The sequence below is a fragment of the Camelina sativa genome, chromosome 10, assembly GCF_000633955.1.
Source record: "Camelina sativa cultivar DH55 chromosome 10, Cs, whole genome shotgun sequence".
In the NCBI taxonomy this organism is placed as follows: domain Eukaryota; kingdom Viridiplantae; phylum Streptophyta; class Magnoliopsida; order Brassicales; family Brassicaceae; genus Camelina; species Camelina sativa.
The window spans coordinates 25,164,466-25,186,512 of record NC_025694.1 but is presented as its reverse complement, the minus strand read 5'-3'; the positions used below and the strand labels follow the sequence as shown (position 1 = coordinate 25,186,512).

Genomic DNA, 22,047 nt, shown 5'->3' with positions numbered 1-22,047 from the left:
AACGAGTGAGATCGATCACAGCGGCGGCAGGTAGCGAAGACGCGGTCTAGAAGAACACAATTGCGGATTTTGACGTGGCGGACTTTTAGATATGAGATTTTTGTTTTTCTGTCAATAATAGTGACAATTATTTATTTTTAAGATATTTTGTTTAGAAAGTAATTATTACTATTATTTATTGGAAAAAGAAAAATAGGGTTGATTTGTATTAGAGGCTAAGGATTGTGGACCAAACACCAAAAACGCGTTGTTGACGAGAAAGAAGTGAGAGTGAGTGTGTCAGCATCACAAGTTCACGACTTCTCCTGTCTAGTTAACACGTACAAAAAAACCCGGGAAGCTTCTATTGGGCTTTATCATCATTTCAAGCCCCACTCTCTCAGATTAAACAGGCCCATTTACTGCCGAGAAAATCTTCGTCTTCTTCTTTTTCTTCTTCAAGCCAGCCCAGTTTCACAGAGAAATTCATAGAGATAGAGAGAGAGAGAGAGTGAGATGGATCCGGAGGTTTCTCAGCAGTTCGAGAGGTTCAAAGCTGCGTTTACAAGAAAAGATTTCGACTCATGTACTAATCTCTTGTCTCAGCGTAAGGTATTTGTTTCCTTTTTTTTTTTTTTTTTTTAACCCTAATTCAATTATAGATTAAACCGTGGACATAGCAATGTCAAAGGTGTTTAAAAAAAAAAAAATCTTTCAGTGCTACATACACTATGCTCAATTTTTGAAAATACATATCAGTGGGTGGTTTTTGTAATTTTAGTGTTTGTTCATTTCTTTTATTCAGGTTCTTTTGACTAAGTTCACAAGTCTACCACCTTTGTTTGAGAATACTCCTAATGCAGCTCCAGGAATTGACTATTGCTAGACCTAGTAAGCTTATCTTCTTCATTGTGAGGCAATTTTTGGTTAAGTTAAGGGGGGACATTTATGAGTATGCTGTTGTTCGAATAAGTGTTAAAACGGAGGATCAAGACGCGTTCGAGAGAGATTTCTTCCAGTTGAAGCCCTATTATTATGTTGATGCTAGGTGATTTTAAGGATCTCTTGCGCTATCTTCATTATCTTGTATCACCTCTCAATTGGATGTTTGCTAAAGTGTGTTCTTTTGTTCCTGTACCAGGAGCCAGGAGCCGTCTTCCGCCCTCTCAGCAAGAGCATCTAATTCTTGGTCTGAACCTACTGCGACTGCTTGTTCAGAACGGGATTGCTCGGAACTGGAATTACTTTCCTCTGCAACCTTGTAGAATCATTGCATCAAGCATACGGTTGAGCTCGAGCAATCCTTCATGGAAGGTGCCTATAACCGTGTGTTAGAGTGCTAGAACAGACCGCACCTGATGAGACTTTTGTGTAATTTCATGGATCTCTCTTGGCAAAAAACCATTAGGTAAAAAGAAATGCATAGGCTTCATTGATGACCCTTTCTCTTATTTATTTAGCTCATTGCCATGACTCTAAAAATCTCATTGTTATCTGTAGAGACGAAATAGCTGGATGCAGCGGGGGAAAGCATACGGTCATCTCTCAATCAGCGAGGGTCGTAAGACGTCACTCTTCTCTTCTGATCAAGAACTGTTCAACATATATGTAAACGAGGAGCACCCGTAGTGGGAAGTCAAAGACGGGTTAGTTACTTGTGTTCCAAAAAGCTAAAGAAACCGCACCGTGCAAGGAGGTACCCTCTCTGCAACTCATCAACCAAACCCTCAGTTACGCCAGAGAAATCGAGCGTATCGTGTAATCCTAATTCTTTATCCTTCTTCGAATTCGTTTCAATTTGGGTCATATAGCCTTTTTTTGTTTTTACCATGTATGACTCACACTAGTATCTTCCCATACAATTCGTGAAATATAATTTGGCTNTTCATTATCTTGTATCACCTCTCAATTGGATGTTTGCTAAAGTGTGTTCTTTTGTTCCTGTACCAGGAGCCAGGAGCCGTCTTCCGCCCTCTCAGCAAGAGCATCTAATTCTTGGTCTGAACCTACTGCGACTGCTTGTTCAGAACGGGATTGCTCGGAACTGGAATTACTTTCCTCTGCAACCTTGTAGAATCATTGCATCAAGCATACGGTTGAGCTCGAGCAATCCTTCATGGAAGGTGCCTATAACCGTGTGTTAGAGTGCTAGAACAGACCGCACCTGATGAGACTTTTGTGTAATTTCATGGATCTCTCTTGGCAAAAAACCATTAGGTAAAAAGAAATGCATAGGCTTCATTGATGACCCTTTCTCTTATTTATTTAGCTCATTGCCATGACTCTAAAAATCTCATTGTTATCTGTAGAGACGAAATAGCTGGATGCAGCGGGGGAAAGCATACGGTCATCTCTCAATCAGCGAGGGTCGTAAGACGTCACTCTTCTCTTCTGATCAAGAACTGTTCAACATATATGTAAACGAGGAGCACCCGTAGTGGGAAGTCAAAGACGGGTTAGTTACTTGTGTTCCAAAAAGCTAAAGAAACCGCACCGTGCAAGGAGGTACCCTCTCTGCAACTCATCAACCAAACCCTCAGTTACGCCAGAGAAATCGAGCGTATCGTGTAATCCTAATTCTTTATCCTTCTTCGAATTCGTTTCAATTTGGGTCATATAGCCTTTTTTTGTTTTTACCATGTATGACTCACACTAGTATCTTCCCATACAATTCGTGAAATATAATTTGGCTCTGTTCGTTTTTGTCGTCTGGTCATAATGCAACTTATATGAGTGAGTGTGTTATGTCACATGAATGGTTTCTAGACTCATAAAGGCAACTCCATAAAATGAGTCCGTGATTGAATTTGGATTCTTTAGTGTCCCACTTCTTGTACATAAGTATATATAGTATGTGTATGCATATTCTTTAGATTTTTATTTTTTTTTTTTTAATTTCAAGAAAGGGAAAAGAGTATCAAGATTGTTGAGAAGTTGTTTTCTCTTTAATTAAAACAAAATGTTGAATAATCATGCTTCTTTACTTTCTGCTCCATTAATTTTTCCAACTACAAATCTTCCTTCCGATTTTTCTTTTTGACTTGAGTATTTTATAATTGATGCAATCATTAATTATTAAATTAATTTCATAATAACCATTTTAATAATTGAAAAGTGTGGCCTAAATGCATTTCTCCGGGTCATTATGTTTGATTTGTCGACTGCTTTTTACAATTTTTTTTTTAACTCACCTAGTAATTAATTAAATATATTCTTTTTTTATCCTTTAATGACAATTTAGTTTGATATTATTATTAGTTACAAAAATTTAAAAGAAAATATTAACTTGTTAAGAACGTATGGAATGTATTGAAGAGTCAAGAGAGTGGTATATAGTGTTGTCTCCACTTGGATCTTTCTTACTTACTCCATTATCTTCGCCTTCTTTCTCTCTCTCCCTCATCTCATTAATGGCGAGCTCTACATCTTTAGCGATAGTTCTTCACCAGTCTTCCAATAATGACGAACTCTTCATGAAGCAAACTCTTCAATTCTCAGAAACTCTCAAGGTTTGTTTGATCCTTCTCTCTCTCTTTCTCGCCTCAAACACAGATTGATCAAATAGGATTGTGATTTTTTTGTCTTCATTCAAGATTCATCTTCTCTTCTGTTGTTCTTTTGGTGTTTTAAGGATTTGAAGAATTTACGGAAACAGTTATACTCAGCTGCTGATTATTTCGAAACATCTTACGGCAAAGAAGAACACAAAGAAACGTAACTTTTCTTGTCTTTCTTGATAGTAACGAGAGTATTTTATAAGTCCATGTGTTGTTGAATCTGATGAATGATGAATGATGATGGCAGAGTCATAGAGACGTTGAAAGAGTATGCAGCAAAGGCAGTAGTGAACACAGTGGATCATCTCGGTTCTGTTTCCGACAAATTCAACTCTTTTCTCTCTGATAACTCGACCCATTTCTCCACCACTCATCTTCGTTTGTCTTCTCTTGAACAAGTAAAACACTCAATCTCGAATCTTGAATCCTGAATCTTGAAACTGTCTCACATTCTCTGTGTGTGTTGTTCATGTAGAGGATGAGACTATGCAGAGAGTACATGGGGAAGAGTGGGTCTCATCAGCATTTGCTTCTATTTCAATATCCTCGCCATCATAAGCGTTACTTCTTCCCTCGTATAACCTCTTTTCCCTTCTGACACAATTGACCCGTTCCATCATTATTCGCCATATCTCTCTGATCATCTTTTCTTTTTTATCACAGAACAAGGAAGAGGCACAAGTTTCTCTGCAGGAGATGACTCATGCCGGTTCAAGAGTGGTAGCTAAATCCTTTACTTTTTATATCCGATTGTTCGATTCGTTCATGTTTATATGATATCTGAATTTTCTACTGATCTGCTTTTTAAAGCTGTTCGATCAACAATACTAGAAAACCCCCCAAATACTGCAAGGTAGAAATCTTGATTTTTTTTTTTATCTTCTTAAACTACTATTCTTCTTCTTGTTTCTGGCTTTGTTGTTTGTAATGTGAATGATTTGTAAAATGCAGGAAAGCTAACAAGGCAGGGAGTTTCTCTTTTGCACCCATCGTACACAACAACATCAACAGCAGAACACCAAGTACTAACTACATCAACTAAACTAATGATACTTCTTTACTTGGCTTTTTTGTCAGATTCATTTCAGTCATGTAAGTGTGTGTGAATGTTGCAGGTAAAAGAACAAACTCTCCTATGAGATTCCCTCTCTTACGTTCAGGATCTCTACTGAAACGTTCAAGCTCCCCAAGCCAACCAAAGAAACCGGTATACATAGAGATGCAAAGATTACTTTCTTCAACTTTCAATATCTTTGTTTAGTTATATTTACCCTTTCTGCTACCTTGTGTGTCTTATAAAGCCCTTACCAGAACCACAAAGAGCGATACCTGTGTCGAGAAATACAGAAATAGTGGAGATAAAGCAATCTTCATCGCGTAAAGGGAAGAAGATTCTGATGCTCAAGGCTTTGATGAGCATGAGCAAGTCCAGAAACTAAACCTCTTGTACTTTGGTAAGTACAAAATTAATCTGAAATAAGAGAGTTATGCTCATTGTTCCAATATTGGTTGCAACTACACAAAAACATACGAAAACTAGTTTCTTCACTTTCTTCTACACGAAACTCTCTCTGTCTTTGGCTTAAGAGAGTCAAAATCAATTCTTGTAATTAACTATGATTTTCAATGAAATCAATTTCCACTAATCTCTCTACTGTATTGTTTTTTCTTGTGTAATTTCTTAAATTAATCACTAGATGTCATCACCGTTCCAACAGCCTAAAAGGCTTAATTGGCTAAGCAGCCCAACTACACAATAAGCAGTCCACGATACATGGCCCATGAAAACTAATAATCTACTCGTGAAGTCCGAAAGTGAAGTCCGAAAGAGAAGACGGAGAGTCAAAGAGGTATGAGAATCTTGGAAGAACCAAAACTAACCTGAAGCATCTCAAACGGAAGAGTAAACAACAACCAGGCAAAAAAGATCTTTAGGGCATAACCTTCTCTTCTTTTTAAACCTAAACATCCCATCTTTTTAGGGCATAACCAATCGTTTTAACTTTTAATCGACATGACGTGTTCCTCAGAAGATAGAAATGGTTTGAGAAACATTCAGTCGCAAAAGAGGCAACGACAAGCAGATGTGTTGCTAGATCGTGATGTTCTTGACTGTCCCGTTTGCTACGAGCCACTCGCTATTCCCGTCTATCAGGTTACGCTTTTTGAACATTGCATTATGTATCCACATAGTTAACTATTTTTGTGGTCATTCTTGTAGCCCTAGTTGTTAAGTTGAGATCCTGCTTTTATAAGTTTTTACTTTGGGTTTTGTTTATCTGATCTTTAGTTTTATACAATTGTTTTGCCTTCATTTTTTTTTTGTTACTTATAGATTGATGACAAATTGATATAAATATATAGCTGAAAGAAAACATCAATTTAATAAGTTGACTTAAAGTATATTTTTCTTATTTTTGTAATTGACAGATGGTAATTAAGTTTTTTTTTGTAAGATTTCGTATGTGTTTGGTCATGTTCCGATCAATGGTTGATAACATTTTTGATTTGGTTTTGTTATGTAGAGAGTTGAAAAAATTATTTCTTTTAGTTAAATAGGGTTTGATATGATCAATTTGATTGCAACTCCTTAGTTTTTGAATTTCAGTGTGATATGGGACATGTAGCTTGCCATATTTGCTGGCCCAGACTCAATAATAAATGTCCTTTATGTGCTTTACCCATTGGTAACAAACGCTGCAGAGCAATGGAGAGTGTTCTTAGATCAGTGACAGTCACTGTCCCATGCCCAAACGCAAAGTTAGGTTGCACCAAGCATGTTCCTTATGGGAGGAGAGTATCAAACCATGAGAAGAAGTATTGCAGATTCTCTCTATGTTCTTGCCCTGAAATCAGCGAATGCAATTACACTGGCTCATACAGTGATGGCCTATTTGGTCACTATATGATATCCCACCCGTTAAAACCCGGTTGTTTCTTCAGTTTTGGTGCTCCGAGACATGTGCGGATGCCCATAAACGATAAGATTTTCGTTCTTATGACGATTGAAAAGAAAGTTTTCTTTGTGCTGCAATGTTTTAGAGAGCCAAAAGGTGTTTATGTGGCTGTAAATTGTATTGCACCATTGGCTCCAGAAGTGGAGAAGTTCTCATATCGAATCTCCTACTCTTTTCAAGGACGCATCTATAGTCACTACGAAACGCCGGAGATGAAGAGGATTCAAAAAGTTAGTTTTCAAACCCCTCAAGATAAAGATTGCATGTTTGTTTCTAACAGTTTATTGCGTGGTCAAGTGTTAGAGATGAAGCTTTGTATATCGAAAAGCTAAATGAAAAACGGTTCTATGGTTAGGTCTTGTATGGGATCATTAAAAGATGTCTTTAGTCTCTCTCTTTTGTATGTTCTTTTGATTTTTGTTTCTTGTTTATGTATGTCACTGTTTTTTTTGTTAATATATACAATGATGTTGCTTCTTTGAGTCTTATTTCTTTGTTAGCTTAAGAATAAAGTATAAGAACATATATATGACCAAAATAAAAGAATGGCCGGCCACTCGAGAACCCACTAAAAACTTGTACATCTGACATAAGAGAGTAACATGCTCATATTATTCTAATTTTTGTTCAGTTCATAAAATTTTTACCAAAATAACATCACTTGTCATCGTTGGTTCAGTTTCTTAGATGCTTGGGTAGCAAATGTTATTTGAATTGGGGTTGCAATTCCATAGAAACAAACACACTAAAAATCATGTCACTTTACTTTCTTCACATTTTTCTAATAGGTTTGACTTTTTAGACTCAGAGTCAGATCAGTTCTTGTAATGAAATCATTTTTTTTTTATTATCTAAAAATCCAACCAATAATTTATCCTTTTGTATCTTAATGATATTCGTTTTTATTATCTACAAATTTTACCAATAATTTTTGTTTTTCCTTCTTGTGTAGCCTTTATAGGTCTCATGTTTGTTGTTTTTGAATTTTTTCTTTTTCTTATTTTGGTATACAAGCAGCTCTCAATTTTTTTTGATGGTAACCTACATCCAAAAATAAAAAAAGTATGATAAATTAATATAATGAGTGGAAAAAAAAAGTTCAATACATAATGCAATTAATTATCTCTCAATTGTGAATTAGTGAATTTTGTTGTTAGTAAATAATTAAATAGAAGAGGCTGGCTGGGCCCATTAAAATAAAAAAGGAAGAAGCCCTCAAGCCCATTGTCTAGAATAAAGAAGAAGAAACGAAGTAACCAACGGCCACGATTACTCCAACACAAGACCAAATCTGATTGGCTGACATTATAGATCGTCGCAAGATGATTGGTCCACGTAATCTCCGATGACATGAGTTATAATTTCTTCGTCTTGCCATAATAAGCGACTACTTCGGCCACTACTGGACCCTATTTAAAGGCATTCCCAACTTCTTCTATACAAAGCTTAAATCAGAGAAAAAGGAAAAGCTCTGTTCAAAACTCAGTTTATACGATCGAAACAAGGAGAGGGAGAGAGAGAGATCAAGCGCTAAAGTTTTCGATATGGCTCGCTCGTTCGGAGCAAACGGCACTGGTGTGCTGGCGATCATCTTCTTCGGTGAGTGATTTCTGATCTTATAATTGTCTTCTTCTTCTTCGATTTAGATCTCTTTAGTCTATGTAATTCGTAAAATCTCCTCTGCATTGTTCCGTGATCGTATTACTGGATTTGATTGTGCTTGTTTTATAATGTTGAATTGCGATCTTTAAGGTTAGATCTCGTTTACAGAGATAGTTTAAGATGTTTCCTTAGAGATTCGTTTCGTGGATGATGAGATTAGTTTGTGGTTTGTTAGTAGTTAATCTTTGTGAAATTGGAATTGGGAGAGATTACTGTTTTGATTTTGTTGGTGTATTGAGCGGTTGGAGTGTTTTTTATTTTTTTTACGTTTCAGGATGTTTATTTGCGTTTTCCACTGCAAAAGAAGAGGCCACCAAGTTGGGATCAGTTATAGGGATTGATCTTGGTACCACTTACTCATGTGTTGGTGTTTACAAAAATGGTCACGTTGAAATTATTGCTAACGACCAAGGAAACCGTATTACACCTTCCTGGGTTGGTTTCACTGACTCTGAGAGGCTCATTGGTGAGGCTGCTAAGAATCAGGCGGCTGTTAATCCAGAGAGGACTATCTTCGACGTCAAGAGATTGATCGGCCGAAAGTAAATACATGAGACCTCTTTCTCTTGCGTGGTTTATGTATGTTTCACTTGCATGAGATATTGATTTTTTGTTTTTTTTTTTTTTTTTTTTTTTTTTTTTTTTTTTTTTTNNCCTGGTCTAGAATAAAGAAGAAGAAACGAAGTAACCAACGGCCACGATTACTCCAACACAAGACCAAATCTGATTGGCTGACATTATAGATCGTCGTAAGATGATTGGTCCACGTAATCTCGGATGACATGAGTTATAATTTCTTCGTCTTGCCATAAAAAGCGACTACTTCACCATCACCTTCGGCCACTACTGGACCCTATTTATATTTAAAGGCAGTCCCAACTTCTTCTACGGAGCTTAAATAAATCAGAGTAAAAGGAAAAGCTCTGTTCAAAACGAAGTTTATACGATCGAAACAAGGAGAGAGTGAGATCAAAAGCTTAAAGTTTTCGATATGGCTCGCTCGTTCGGAGCAAACGGCACTGCTGTGCTGGCGATCATCTTCTTAGGTGAGTGATTTCTGATCTTCTAATTGTCTTGTTCTTCGATTTAGATCTCTTTAGTCTGTGTAATTCGTAAAAATCTCCTCTGCATTGTCCCGTGATCGTATTACTGGATTTGATTGTGCTTGTTTTACAATGTTGAATTGCAATTTTGCGATCTTAAGGTTAGATCTCGTTGACAGAGTTAGTTTAAAGATGTTTCCTTAGAGATTCGTTTCGTGGATGACGAGATTAGGTTGTGGTTTGTTAGTAGTATCTTTGTGAAATTGGAATTGGGAGAGATTACTGTTTTGATTTTGTTGGTGTATTGAGCGGTTGGAGTTTTCTTTTTTACGTTTCAGGATGTTTATTTGCGTTTTCAACTGCAAAAGAAGAGGCCACCAAGTTGGGATCAGTTATAGGGATTGATCTTGGTACCACTTACTCTTGTGTCGGTGTTTACAAGAATGGTCACGTTGAAATTATTGCCAACGACCAAGGAAACCGTATTACACCTTCCTGGGTTGGTTTCACTGACTCTGAGAGGCTCATTGGTGAGGCTGCTAAGAATCAGGCGGCTGTTAATCCAGAGAGGACTATCTTCGACGTCAAGAGATTGATCGGCCGAAAGTAATTACATTGTCCTCCTTCTCTTGCGTGGTTTATGTATGTTTCACTTGCATGAGATATTGATTTTTTGTTTATTTATTTATGGCAGATTTGAGGACAAGGAGGTCCAAAAGGACAGGAAACTTGTACCTTACCAGATTGTGAACAAGGACGGTAAGCCATACATTCAAGTCAAGATCAAGGATGGTGAGACTAAGGTTTTCAGTCCTGAGGAGATCAGTGCTATGATTCTGACTAAGATGAAGGAGACAGCCGAAGCATACCTTGGAAAGAAAATCAAGGACGCTGTTGTTACCGTTCCAGGTTAGTTTGTTGTTAATTCGGCTTCATTATATGTACTGGAGACATATACTTATCTGGATTGGTGATTGATTGTTCATTTGGTGTTGAAATATGCGCAGCTTACTTCAACGATGCCCAAAGGCAAGCTACCAAGGATGCTGGTGTTATTGCTGGGCTCAATGTTGCTAGAATCATCAATGAGCCTACTGCTGCTGCTATTGCCTATGGTCTGGATAAAAAGGGTGGTGAGAAGAACATCCTTGTCTTTGATCTTGGTGGTGGTACCTTTGATGTCAGTGTATTGACCATTGATAATGGAGTGTTCGAGGTTCTCTCCACGAATGGTGACACTCACTTGGGAGGTAATATACTTGTGACCACGAATGATTCGTTTTTAATTACATTTTGTTTGATAACGGAGGAGTGTTGTGCAATTGGAATCGCCCAAATATTCTAAACAAAACATAATCAATGACTTGTGTCAAAGTATAGACAGAGTGTCAGACATTGAGGGATTGCTTGAGTGTGATGTTGGTGCTGACCTTTTGTTGTTACGATCTGCGCAGGTGAGGACTTTGACCACAGGATCATGGAGTACTTCATCAAGTTGATCAAGAAGAAGCACCAGAAGGACATCAGCAAGGACAACAAGGCTCTTGGTAAGCTCCGAAGGGAATGTGAGAGGGCAAAGAGAGCTCTTAGTAGCCAGCACCAAGTCCGTGTAGAGATTGAGTCACTCTTTGATGGTGTTGATTTCTCTGAGCCACTCACCAGAGCTCGTTTCGAGGAGCTGAACAATGACTTGTTCAGGAAGACCATGGGACCAGTGAAGAAGGCCATGGATGATGCTGGTCTACAGAAGAGCCAGATCGATGAGATCGTCCTTGTCGGTGGAAGCACCAGGATCCCAAAGGTTCAGCAACTATTGAAGGACTTCTTTGAAGGTAAAGAGCCAAACAAGGGTGTGAACCCAGATGAGGCTGTTGCTTATGGTGCTGCTGTTCAGGGTGGTATTTTGAGTGGAGAAGGCGGTGATGAGACCAAAGATATTCTTCTTCTTGATGTGGCACCACTCACTTTGGGTATTGAGACTGTAGGAGGAGTGATGACAAAGCTGATCCCGAGAAACACGGTTATTCCAACCAAGAAATCTCAAGTTTTCACAACGTACCAAGACCAGCAGACAACTGTCTCAATTCAGGTCTTTGAAGGTGAAAGAAGTCTCACCAAGGACTGCAGGCTGCTCGGGAAATTCGACCTCAACGGAATCCCACCGGCCCCAAGGTTTGCTCTCTCTTCTTTTAACCTTTTGTAACTGTAAAATCAGTCTCATTTGAACTTCAAAATAATCATCATTCTTCTTTTTGACAGAGGAACCCCTCAAATCGAGGTCACATTCGAAGTGGACGCCAATGGTATCCTGAACGTGAAAGCAGAGGACAAGGCGAGTGGTAAATCAGAGAAGATTACAATCACAAACGAGAAGGGTCGTCTGAGCCAAGAAGAGATTGACCGGATGGTGAAGGAGGCAGAGGAGTTTGCAGAGGAAGACAAGAAGGTGAAGGAGAGGATCGACGCCAGGAATGCGTTGGAGACGTACGTGTACAACATGAAAAACCAAGTGAACGACAAGGACAAGCTTGCAGACAAATTGGAAGGGGATGAGAAGGAGAAGATCGAAGCAGCAACCAAAGAGGCCTTGGAATGGCTCGACGAGAACCAAAACTCAGAGAAAGAAGAGTACGATGAGAAGCTCAAGGAGGTAGAAGCAGTGTGTAACCCAATCATCACGGCAGTATACCAGAGATCAGGCGGAGCACCAGGTGCAGGAGGAGAATCAACGACTGAGGAGGAAGATGAGTCTCATGATGAACTCTAGATGTCTTTTTTTTATCATTGATTTGTTAAAACCATTAGAGACAAGTTTTGAGTATGAAAGAAAAAAAGTCGTTTTTTGTTTTTGTTTTTTTGTATGTTTTTGGTTTTTCATTTTAGGAAAGGGGGGTGATTAAGTAGCGTCCCTTCTTTAGTCTCCCCGGACGTTCTCTTTATGTTCCCTTTACTTCTTCATAACAAATACTTTTTAACCCATCCAAAATCAGATACATTGTTACCGATCAGTGGTGAGAAGACTCTTAGCAATGGCTGACCAATCTTCAGACACATTTGAGCCATTATTCCAAGCCAACATACGGTCGCCTGTAGATGGATGGCTATGCATGGCAAGCCAAGTACAAAAGGATTGTTTTGGTGTCGAGGGAGCGAACCAAACTCTTTTGTGCCAAGCTCTCTAACTATTTTAAATTTTATGCAATCACTAGAATCTTAATTCTACATTAATCACAGTCAAATAACAGAGTATCAAAAGTCGTCAAATATTTCAATTGATCACATAATAAACACATCAGAAGAATTTGCAAAATACCTCCGTTCATTTCAGCGGTGAAGTCTTCATGAACGGTTTTTTAGATGAATGATGAAAGCTTAACTTTTAAGGTCGGAATATCAATTTCTCTCTTTTCGCCTACAATCTTTTTGTTTTTTTTTTTTTAATTAATGTTAAATTATATTCAAAAAAAAAATAAACCTTTTACAAAGATTGTGTTGAAAAAACTTTAGAACAGGTTTTAAAATCTCATTCAATAGAATTTGGTTGCAAACCAGACTTGAATGATAGTGTCCTTGCCTCCGTTAATCGTACTGAGTCGGTTGCATATAATCTTGTCTATGAGCTTGATCAGTTGTTCCGCCGTCGAGAGGGGTTCACCGTGTCGTCTCCCATTTCTTTTTCTCCAAAGTGAATAGATGGTGGTTTGAAGAGCATATCCCAGAATAAATATGTGCGTTTTGTCGAGAGCATTACCAGCAAGAAGAGCAAAAACATCGTTGAAATGGTTTGTGTGCTTGTCCCTTAAAAGCTTTTTGGTTAAACCTTCCCACACAAACTGCAAATATGAACACTGAAAGAAGAGATGTTTTTGTTAGTGTTAGTCTTTTCGAAAATCCTTTATGATAGACTAAAGGCTTGTATTTATAGGTGCAGAGAGCAGAGAGGACAAAACTCCACGTTAAAGGTTTCTTTCGGAATAATCTCAATCGTCCATCAACGCAACGAAGACATGTAATACAAGTGGAAGCATAAGAGCCAAACACATTATGTAATCGTGATATACCATCATGTATGCTCATGTTTATACAATACTAGTTTTTGTATGCACGGAATTATTATTTGTGAAATTTAATATAATAGAAGTTTTAGTAATCCTTTCAATAAAATTTAGTTGTATATTATCAATTGATTTTTAGTAATTTTAACAATATAATATGGTAGTATAATATCAATTTAGATGTTAATAGGAAAAGTAACATTAATTTGTTAAAAGTAATATTGGTAAGTACTTTACAATATAATTTGGTTGAATTTTTATATTTTTTTATGTTACTCCTGAAAGTAAATGTAGTTATATGTTTAAAAAATATAAAAATATAACTTTTATAATCATGTAAAACTAAACTAAAAGTTTTTAAAAAAAATTGAAGATACCCATTATAATATGTTAAAATGAGAACTAAGGCATTTTGTATTAGATAAAACAGAAAAAATAAGAGACTCCATAAAATAATGAGAATATTTGTGTGATTGTTTAAATAGTAACAACTAATGAAAATACTACGATAATTATTTGAAGAAGAGGAAATAATTATTCCGGTTTGTTTTTTTTTGGAATTCTCGTTTGGTTAGACTGTTAAATTAAATAAAAGGAAAAGAGATGGTTTACAAAAATAAAAAGGAAATAAGGAGTTATTGTAGAAACCTCTTATCCTTTGCGGCACAACTCTTTAGCCCCTAAATTACGATGTGAGCCACCGCCTCCCAGACCATCCTCTCTCTTTCACCACCGTTCTTTCGCCATACCTCTTTTGTGTATATGGAATACATGAGCTACACATATAACCGACAAATCTTTGCAAACAATACCCAATGAGCCTCAAAACATCAAATTTGACAACGGAGTAATTGAGTTGAGGAATATCAGACTCCTATTGTATATGCGACTCTCCTCGACGTGATGGGTATATCTTCTTCCATATTCAACTCTTCTCTGTTTCCTTCAATTTGTACAGTTATCAATTATTCTAATCTATGAGACTTCTCCGTAATCTCAATTCTATTGTATACTCGAATTGGTCTATTAGATGACAACCGATTTGAAAATTTTTATTCAGTTTTTATTCACCTATTCATTCTCTGATTACAGCTGAGATTTTCTTCAGTTTCTTTACTTACCTTCTGTTTGGGATCAAAATCTTCCACTCAATTTGTTTTATTGCTAAGTCTATCTATTTCGTGTTTTTAGTTTTGTGAATTTTTGAAAAATTGGGAATCAAAAGTATGACAAAATGGTTCAATTTGTTTTTCTCCTTCTTATATCTCTTTTTATAAAAGATTACTGGCTATTGGGATTGAAACTAACATTTATGTGGATGCAGTTGATATTGGTGTAGACATGCCATTGACATTATTGCAACTTCGTTCCACCTCTAAGGTACTTATCGTTGCTTTCTTTAACTTTTATAAAAGTAGCAAATAATTTAGAGTAAGAGTCATATAAACAGAAACAAATATAAACAGTAAGAGTCATAGGAAATGTGAAACATTAAACAGAAACAAATAAAACATAGCAACTGTGTTCTTGAAATAGAAAATAGGATTGCATTGATTTATTATTCTACTTATTGAAGGACACCTAGAGCAGAACATGCATCTCTAAACGTAGGATACAAAATGCCATCAACAGTACGTAAATCTTCAAAACTCGTTGCACCTCTTCTATGTGTTAAAAGGATTCTCAAGTAAAACTGCTCACCAATAGCTGATGAACTAAATTGCATCTGAGTAATACCTGAAATTCTTTTAGGCCTGGTCCATTTTTTAGTAATTCTGTTCCAAACAAAGTGTTTAGGAAACTCAATGTAAGTCAGCTGTCTTGCTTCTGTGTTGTTTGCGTTCATGTTCATCCACTCCAAAAGTTGAGAACCATGAGAGTAATAGAGAGACATCTTGGAACTGAAAAAAAAGATTATAATTAATAAACTCTGTTAAGCAAAGATAACATAATATAATAAAAAAGGAGAAACTAATTGATTCAATAACTTGAACAGATGTTATCAAGCGGTGAATATCGTTCCCAGAGAAGTGAAAGAAGGAAAATAAGTGAAGAACGATGAGAAGATTTAAGAATACTGTAAGTACAACTAACCTGGAGTTATATAGGAGAATAAATCTTCCCATGATCTTTGCTTGTACGTAGTGGTGTTAGTCTCAGAATATTACGGGATTTTGGTTATAGGATTTTTTTTTGTTTTTGGTTTCAAAATTAAATTTTTATCTCAAAAATCCCACAATTGAATTAGCAAGGTGTTTAATACGCTGGCCATAACATAGAGTTTTAGGCAAGTATTAATTTTTGATAATTAAACACCTTCTTTGATGTGAATAAAACACGACCATTACATCATTAATATTAAATAAAATTTCGAAAAATATATACATTTGACACCAAAGAGTACTACATTCAGTTTGATCCTACTTTTCATGAAACTGGAATTTCAAATTTGAGTTGTTTTAACATTGCAAAAGCTAAAATACAATAAGATAAAGGATAAGCCATAAACACACTTGATGTTGATTTCCAAGAATCGACTGCCACTCTCCTCAAACATGAAAAATATGAAACTTACAGTTAGATAAATGTAAAGCAATGTAAGTTTGTAGGTCCAATAATTAGTGTTATATTAAAAACAGTAATATAAATAAGTAGAAAAATATGTATTACCTATAATCGTTATCTGATTTGTTGAAAAATCTCCTTAAAAACAACATTTGTTGTTTTTGTATCTCTGTTCCCATCCTCATCAACAATTAGGATCTTCAGACCCCTTCTACTTTTGACTCTTGACACGGCGACATATAGTTGGCCGTGAGTAAATACGGTCTTGGCAAATAAATCCCAACATGAGATAAACTCTGACCTTGGCTCTTGTTAATTGTCATTCCAAAGCATGGAGAAATAGGAAACTGAGTACGGCGAAATCGAAAAGGCAACTTCACATCTGTAGGTGTAAGTGCCATGCGGGGGATATAAACTCTCTCTTCATCATTGTCACTGTCGTCGTTTAGGCCGATAACTCTTGCTTCAATGACATGTTCTCCCAGATTTGTTATCTGCAATCTGGTCCCATTACACAATCCATTTTTTTGGTCAATGTTTCTTAAGAGCATAATCGGAACTCCTATCTTCAACTTGAGCACATGGTTTGGCAATCCTGAACATTTGATTGAGTTTAGGAATTCAATGGAGACATTCTCGTCTCTGATAGTAGAAGCATCCGTTGGGCATATTCTGTCACAACTAAAATATTCTTTGGTTTCTCCTGGTAGAATATCCATTATATGATTGTTGATCTCCTGAACAACCTCATTGGTAGGACATAAGATAGCCCGACCCTTGAAAAAATTCACATCTTCCAGATTTTCAATCAAAGATGGATATATGGCATTCGTGATTGAATCTATAGGGTCAAGATTATCCAAAAGAAGCATGTCACCTGGAATATCGATCACAGCTTCACCGTGATTTGGTTCTGAAAGCTTTCCATCTCCTAACTTTAGAATCCATTCTGAGAATTCTTTGATGGATTTAATCTCAGCAGGATCCGAATCAATAGTAAAACGCATGTTTTTTGTCAGACGAAGAACATAGCAAAATCGCCATAATGATGAAGAGGTTAGAGAAGCTTGAACAATTTGCCCTCTACTCCCTTTAGCAATAGCTGGTACCACTTGTCGAAAATCACCACCAAAAACTATTGTTTTCCCACCAAATGGATTATCAGCATTACTAACATTAGTTGCTCTTGCTATATCTCTCATACTTCGATCAAAAGACTCAAAACAATGTTTATGCAACATTGGTGCCTCGTCCTAGATAATCAACTTAGATTCCAATAGTAATCCAGCTAGATCACTATCAACAACAATATGACATGTTGAAGTTTCGTGTAGCTGTATTGGTATTGCGAACCGTGAATGAGCAGTTCTTCCTCCTTCCAATAATAAAGTTGCCATTCCACTCGAAGCAACATTGATCACAATTTTTCCTTTCGATCGGATATATGACGACAAAGTCTTCCAAAGAAAAGTCTTTCCCGTACCTCCAAATCCATAAACAAAATATACACCTCCACAATTTGATTCGACTGAAGCCAATATACTATCATAAACATTATTTTGTTCATCTGTTAGACTTGGAAGCATCTTTTGATGGTCTGAAGCAGCCTTGTCTCTGTCGTAACACAACTCTTCTGTAATCAATCTGTTTGCTGAAGATGGGATATTGGTGTTGACAAGAAATGGAAGTGAAGAATAAGTTTTGAGGCTACTTCCATTGGACTGTAAAAGCTTTTCAATTTCAAGCAAAGCTTGATTTTTTAACTGATCTGTGCTCATTTCCAGACCTATGAGTTTTCAAAATCAATGTTAGTGATCAAATTTTTTTTTTTTTTAAAGTTTATACGTGAAGATAAAATTTACTAACCTGGATTTTCCTGAACTTTTCTCTGCATTTCTAAAATGTCTTCTGCATGCAAATGCCATGTTTTTAACCAAACATGATTAGGTGATGAGAAACTATCTGAGGTTAGGAGCCTCACAAATAGTTGACGCATGTACTTAGCTGATCCCCATTGGTTGGCTTCTGCAATTGTATCAATATATAATTGGTCATCTTCAAGGAGACCAAGAGCTGCACATGCATCTTGATACCTTGGATACAAAATACCATCAACAATACATAAATCCTTAAAGCTGATTGCACCTTTGATCACCGTAAGAAGGATTCTCATGTAAAACTCATCACCAGCAGATGGTGAGATAAAATGCATCCGACCAACAGCTGAATTTTGTTTACGCTTTGTCCATACTTTTTTGGTTAGGTTCCAAACAAAGTGTTTAGGAAATTCAATGTACGTCAGTTGTTGTGCTTCCATGTTGTGTTAGTTCATTTTCATCCACTCTAAAAGTTGTGATGTATGATTCCTCGGACGGTTCAAAACATCATCAACATCATCATCATCCTCCATTGTTACATTTTGCTCCCCTTCTAAATGAAATCACAATCTTTGCATATTTGTGCTGTTGTGGTGAAGGTCAAAATCCCATATTCTCCATGTTGCTTCAATAGGCGATACATACCTTTTAAAGAGAACATATAATTAAGACTTATGTTAGTGAGTTAGGCTAACTAAAAAAAGACGTAGCTAAAAAAATAGTAAGGTTAAACAAATTACCTGCAATCGTAGTATTCCTTTATTTCGTCTATAACCTTTACGGTACCTTCCACGTCATCTGTTGTGGTCACTGACTCAACTGATGCTGCTGTAACCCTATCTTTACCTTTGTTTATATATTTGAATAAATATTTGATTGCTCTGGTCTGGTTGCACCATTCTACATTTATATGGGCATGATACTTTATAAGCAGATAAGGGTTATAGGGAATTACAAACCGATTATCTATGAGAATTCCATTTTTTCCACAGTTCTCCCATCTTCTCTTCTCATGTAAACTGGGTAACCATCCTTGTTGATATACGTCTCTTTGCAGATTTTTTTGGTGCATTTTCTTTTTTCCATGCACGGTGAACGTGGGTTTACTAACCCATGGCCCATGAATCATTAGTTCTTTAACTATTCCATGAAGGACAGGGTTAGTAGCTTCATCAGGGATTTCAGCACATATGACTTCATCGATATCCTTTGTAGTAGCCAGTTTTGACCCACGCTTTAGCCATAACAAAATATGAGCATGAGGGAGATCTCTTTTTTGAAATTCGATTGTATATATCACTGTTTGGAAAAATAGAAAAGGAGATGGATGAGAAAAAACATAAATATGTGAACATAATCAGTTAAAAACATAAGAATTATATGTAGGTAACCTGCGATTGGTGGACCAAAAAGGTTTTGTTATGAATGTCGAAGATGAGATTATCTAACTTCATCTTGAATATTCGGGAGATCACGTCAGCCATGTCTTCCCGTTTTTAGGGCCCTTGCTTGTAGGTGTCTTGTAATCTCTGGCCATTTAGGATTGCAAGTGAATGTAATGAACAAACTCGGGTAGCCAATGTTTTGACAAACTGCCATTGCGTCCCTGTATTTTTCTTGCATATATCGTGGACCTCCCACAAAAGTTGATGGTAAGAGAATTCGCTTCCCACACTTATCAGCATCCTGATTTCCACTTGCTGCAGAAGCTGCAACATTGTTGTACTTATCTGCCCGCAATAACTTTTGGTTTAGTCTAAGATATCCTATTCTTTCAGCTTCGATCATTGTAAATCCATCAACCAAAAACTGTTGAAAGAGTTTCCCGGAATGCAGAAGAGGATTAAACTGCCCATGACCTCAATGATTTTATAAGCAAAAAACTCTCGCATGCTTAGTCGAAACCGTGGGTTTCTCGATGTTGTGGTCGTCTTCTTAAGATGCAGATCAATATGGTAACCGTCTTCTCCATATGGAAATAAAATAGGATACTCTAAAGTAAGGTATGCAGGGTGAAGCTCACTTATCCTTGCCAATTGCTTAGTCTTTGTTTCCACAACAATATCTCTACAATCCAATTCAGTGTCAAAATCTCCAACAAATAATGCAGCAACTTCAGAACTTGTTGGGAGCGTATATGTCTTGTCATGAACTTCACGCCCAGAAATCAATACAATCTTAACATCTGTTGATTCTAATGAATCACCGAAACGATCCCTTGCAGTTCGAAGTATCTTACTGTATGGGTTGCACTCATCTAGCATAGATTTAATTGCTTCGACAATATCAGCTCTTAGTGTTCTGGATTCTTTCGTAGGTGTTCTTCGTTTAGAACTACACAATTATAGAAATTGGATAGTTGATTCAAAACATTAGTATTTGTCGTAAAAATTCAAAAGTCGAATAATATTCATAATATAGATCCACTTTTAAGATTTAGTTAACATTATTACCTGAAAGCTGCTATTCTGTTGCTTATTTCATTTTCAGTATCAAATATATACAATTGTGCAAATGCAGGAGGAGTGCCTTCAGTAGGTAGCAAGCTGCCTATTTGATGGAAGTTCTGACCATGGAGTCGAAATATATATGGTCCACGTCCGTTGTTAACTGAAGCATCAATTTGTCCACCCATGGAAGTTAAAGCGAACATGGAATTATATGGCTTAATGTTCTCTCTGAAGTTTATGCTTACACTGTCAATCCCAAATATCAGTCTGAAGAGGATTGGAGGTAACATAGGAGGGGGGGGGGAGTTCAACTTTTCCGTGCATACAACACATTGAAAACTGTGGAGGTATTTGGTTTCTTCTTTTGTTAATACGTTCATTGTACCACATCAAAGCATTACAATGCTGACACAAATAAACTGCATCGCCATAGTGTTCATAACCTGTCAAAAAAGAGAAAAGATAGAACAGTAGTAAATTTATTGTTCACGTAAAGTTGTTGTAAATATTGCATAAAAAATAAAGCTTACATATTTGGCCAATATCTGTTTGAGATGTTCTTTCAACTTGCTGAGTATTTGAGCTGCTACATCTGTATCTCTCTGCATTATTAATAATGAAGTGGACTTAGGGTTAGTCATACTTTATGCTGAATAGGCTGACTGATTTTCCTTTCTTGTGTGTGAATATTTGATGATAGTGTGTGAATATTTGATGATAGTCATACTTTATGCCTTGAATCGATTCGAATTCATAATTCAGTTGAGTTGTTTAGTAGAAAAGTTAAGTTAACTTACGGTTTGTAATGTCACTTAGAGGCTGTTGTGATTGACTATTTCTGGACGATGCAAAAGAGGAGGTAANATACGTTCATTGTACCACATCAAAGCATTACAATGCTGACACAAATAAACTGCATCGCCATAGTGTTCATAACCTGTCAAAAAAGAGAAAAGATAGAACAGTAGTAAATTTATTGTTCACGTAAAGTTGTTGTAAATATTGCATAAAAAATAAAGCTTACATATTTGGCCAATATCTGTTTGAGATGTTCTTTCAACTTGCTGAGTATTTGAGCTGCTACATCTGTATCTCTCTGCATTATTAATAATGAAGTGGACTTAGGGTTAGTCATACTTTATGCTGAATAGGCTGACTGATTTTCCTTTCTTGTGTGTGAATATTTGATGATAGTGTGTGAATATTTGATGATAGTCATACTTTATGCCTTGAATCGATTCGAATTCATAATTCAGTTGAGTTGTTTAGTAGAAAAGTTAAGTTAACTTACGGTTTGTAATGTCACTTAGAGGCTGTTGTGATTGACTATTTCTGGACGATGCAAAAGAGGAGGTAACACTTGAAACTGCATTTTCTGTTTTGTAGGATAACATATTGAATAGAAAGAGTTAAATAATATATGTTTCAATTTAGGTTAAATAATAGTATGAGAATAAGTAACTTACCATCACTGAAGATTTTCTTTGCCTGTCTGCTGTTTACGTTTAATACATGTTTCCCTTTCCTTTTGTTAGGATTCTGGCTATTCATTTTCTGAGCTTCGTCAGGATGAGTTACATATAGATGAATCGGATCATTCTCTGCAAAAGATATACATTTTTTCTAAAAAACTGAAGAAGATTATCATGAAAAATCTTTTGAGAATAAAAAATTTACCATCACAATATACTTTCTTTTCCTTCCTGGTGTTTGACAGCTCTTTCCCTTTCCTTTTGTTATAATTCTGGCTATTCATTATTGTAGTATGGTGGGATGAGTTAGATAGAAATAAATGAGTAGGATCATTCTATAGAAAAGAAAGACATTTGTATGTTCCTACAAAAGAAGATATGGAATCTATTATGAAGGACTGAAAGAGAATTCTACTTTTCTTACTATGAA

The 22,047-nt window shown here is 36.4% G+C and overlaps 3 protein-coding genes, 1 long non-coding RNA gene and 2 pseudogenes across 7 annotated transcripts; all 6 read left to right on the top strand.

Annotated features, from left to right (window-relative positions):
- LOC104719876 lies at positions 169-1,855 on the top strand (annotated as a pseudogene).
- Positions 1,893-2,682, top strand: LOC104720715 (annotated as a pseudogene).
- Positions 3,259-6,581, top strand: LOC104719873 (protein ABIL4). 2 transcript variants are annotated; one of them, XM_010437862.2, is made up of 10 exons: positions 3,259-3,488; positions 3,611-3,693; positions 3,784-3,934; positions 4,012-4,111; positions 4,200-4,256; positions 4,347-4,389; positions 4,488-4,558; positions 4,652-4,743; positions 4,838-4,990; positions 5,234-6,581. In XM_010437862.2, the coding sequence occupies exons 1-9, from the start codon at positions 3,279-3,281 to the stop codon at positions 4,973-4,975; spliced, it is 945 nt and encodes a 314-aa protein (XP_010436164.1). In that variant the 5' UTR covers positions 3,259-3,278; the 3' UTR covers positions 4,976-4,990; positions 5,234-6,581. The 2 variants fall into 2 exon arrangements, with proteins under 2 accessions (XP_010436164.1, XP_010436162.1); XM_010437860.2 differs by lacking the exon at positions 5,234-6,581 and having other exon boundaries at positions 4,838-5,182.
- On the top strand, positions 5,525-6,981 carry LOC104719874 (E3 ubiquitin-protein ligase SINA-like 7). Its single transcript, XM_010437863.1, has 2 exons — positions 5,525-5,691; positions 6,145-6,981. The coding sequence occupies exons 1-2, from the start codon at positions 5,551-5,553 to the stop codon at positions 6,823-6,825; spliced, it is 822 nt and encodes a 273-aa protein (XP_010436165.1). The 5' UTR covers positions 5,525-5,550; the 3' UTR covers positions 6,826-6,981.
- LOC104719872 (mediator of RNA polymerase II transcription subunit 37f) lies at positions 7,917-12,135 on the top strand. Of its 2 annotated transcripts, none has more exons than XM_010437859.2 (6): positions 7,917-8,092; positions 8,430-8,697; positions 9,893-10,107; positions 10,206-10,448; positions 10,653-11,370; positions 11,458-12,135. In XM_010437859.2, exons 1-6 carry the CDS (start codon positions 8,038-8,040, stop codon positions 11,963-11,965), a joined length of 2,007 nt encoding a protein of 668 aa, XP_010436161.1. In that variant the 5' UTR covers positions 7,917-8,037; the 3' UTR covers positions 11,966-12,135. The 2 variants fall into 2 exon arrangements, with proteins under 2 accessions (XP_010436161.1, XP_010436160.1); XM_010437858.2 differs by lacking the exons at positions 7,917-8,092; positions 8,430-8,697 and adding exons at positions 8,978-9,201; positions 9,537-9,804.
- On the top strand, positions 13,872-22,047 carry LOC104719870. Of its 2 annotated transcripts, XR_002033786.1 has the most exons (6): positions 13,872-14,160; positions 14,578-14,633; positions 15,250-15,332; positions 20,216-20,492; positions 20,962-21,004; positions 21,499-22,047. It is a non-coding gene; the product is annotated as an uncharacterized LOC104719870 (long non-coding RNA). The 2 variants fall into 2 exon arrangements; XR_756717.1 differs by having other exon boundaries at positions 20,216-21,004.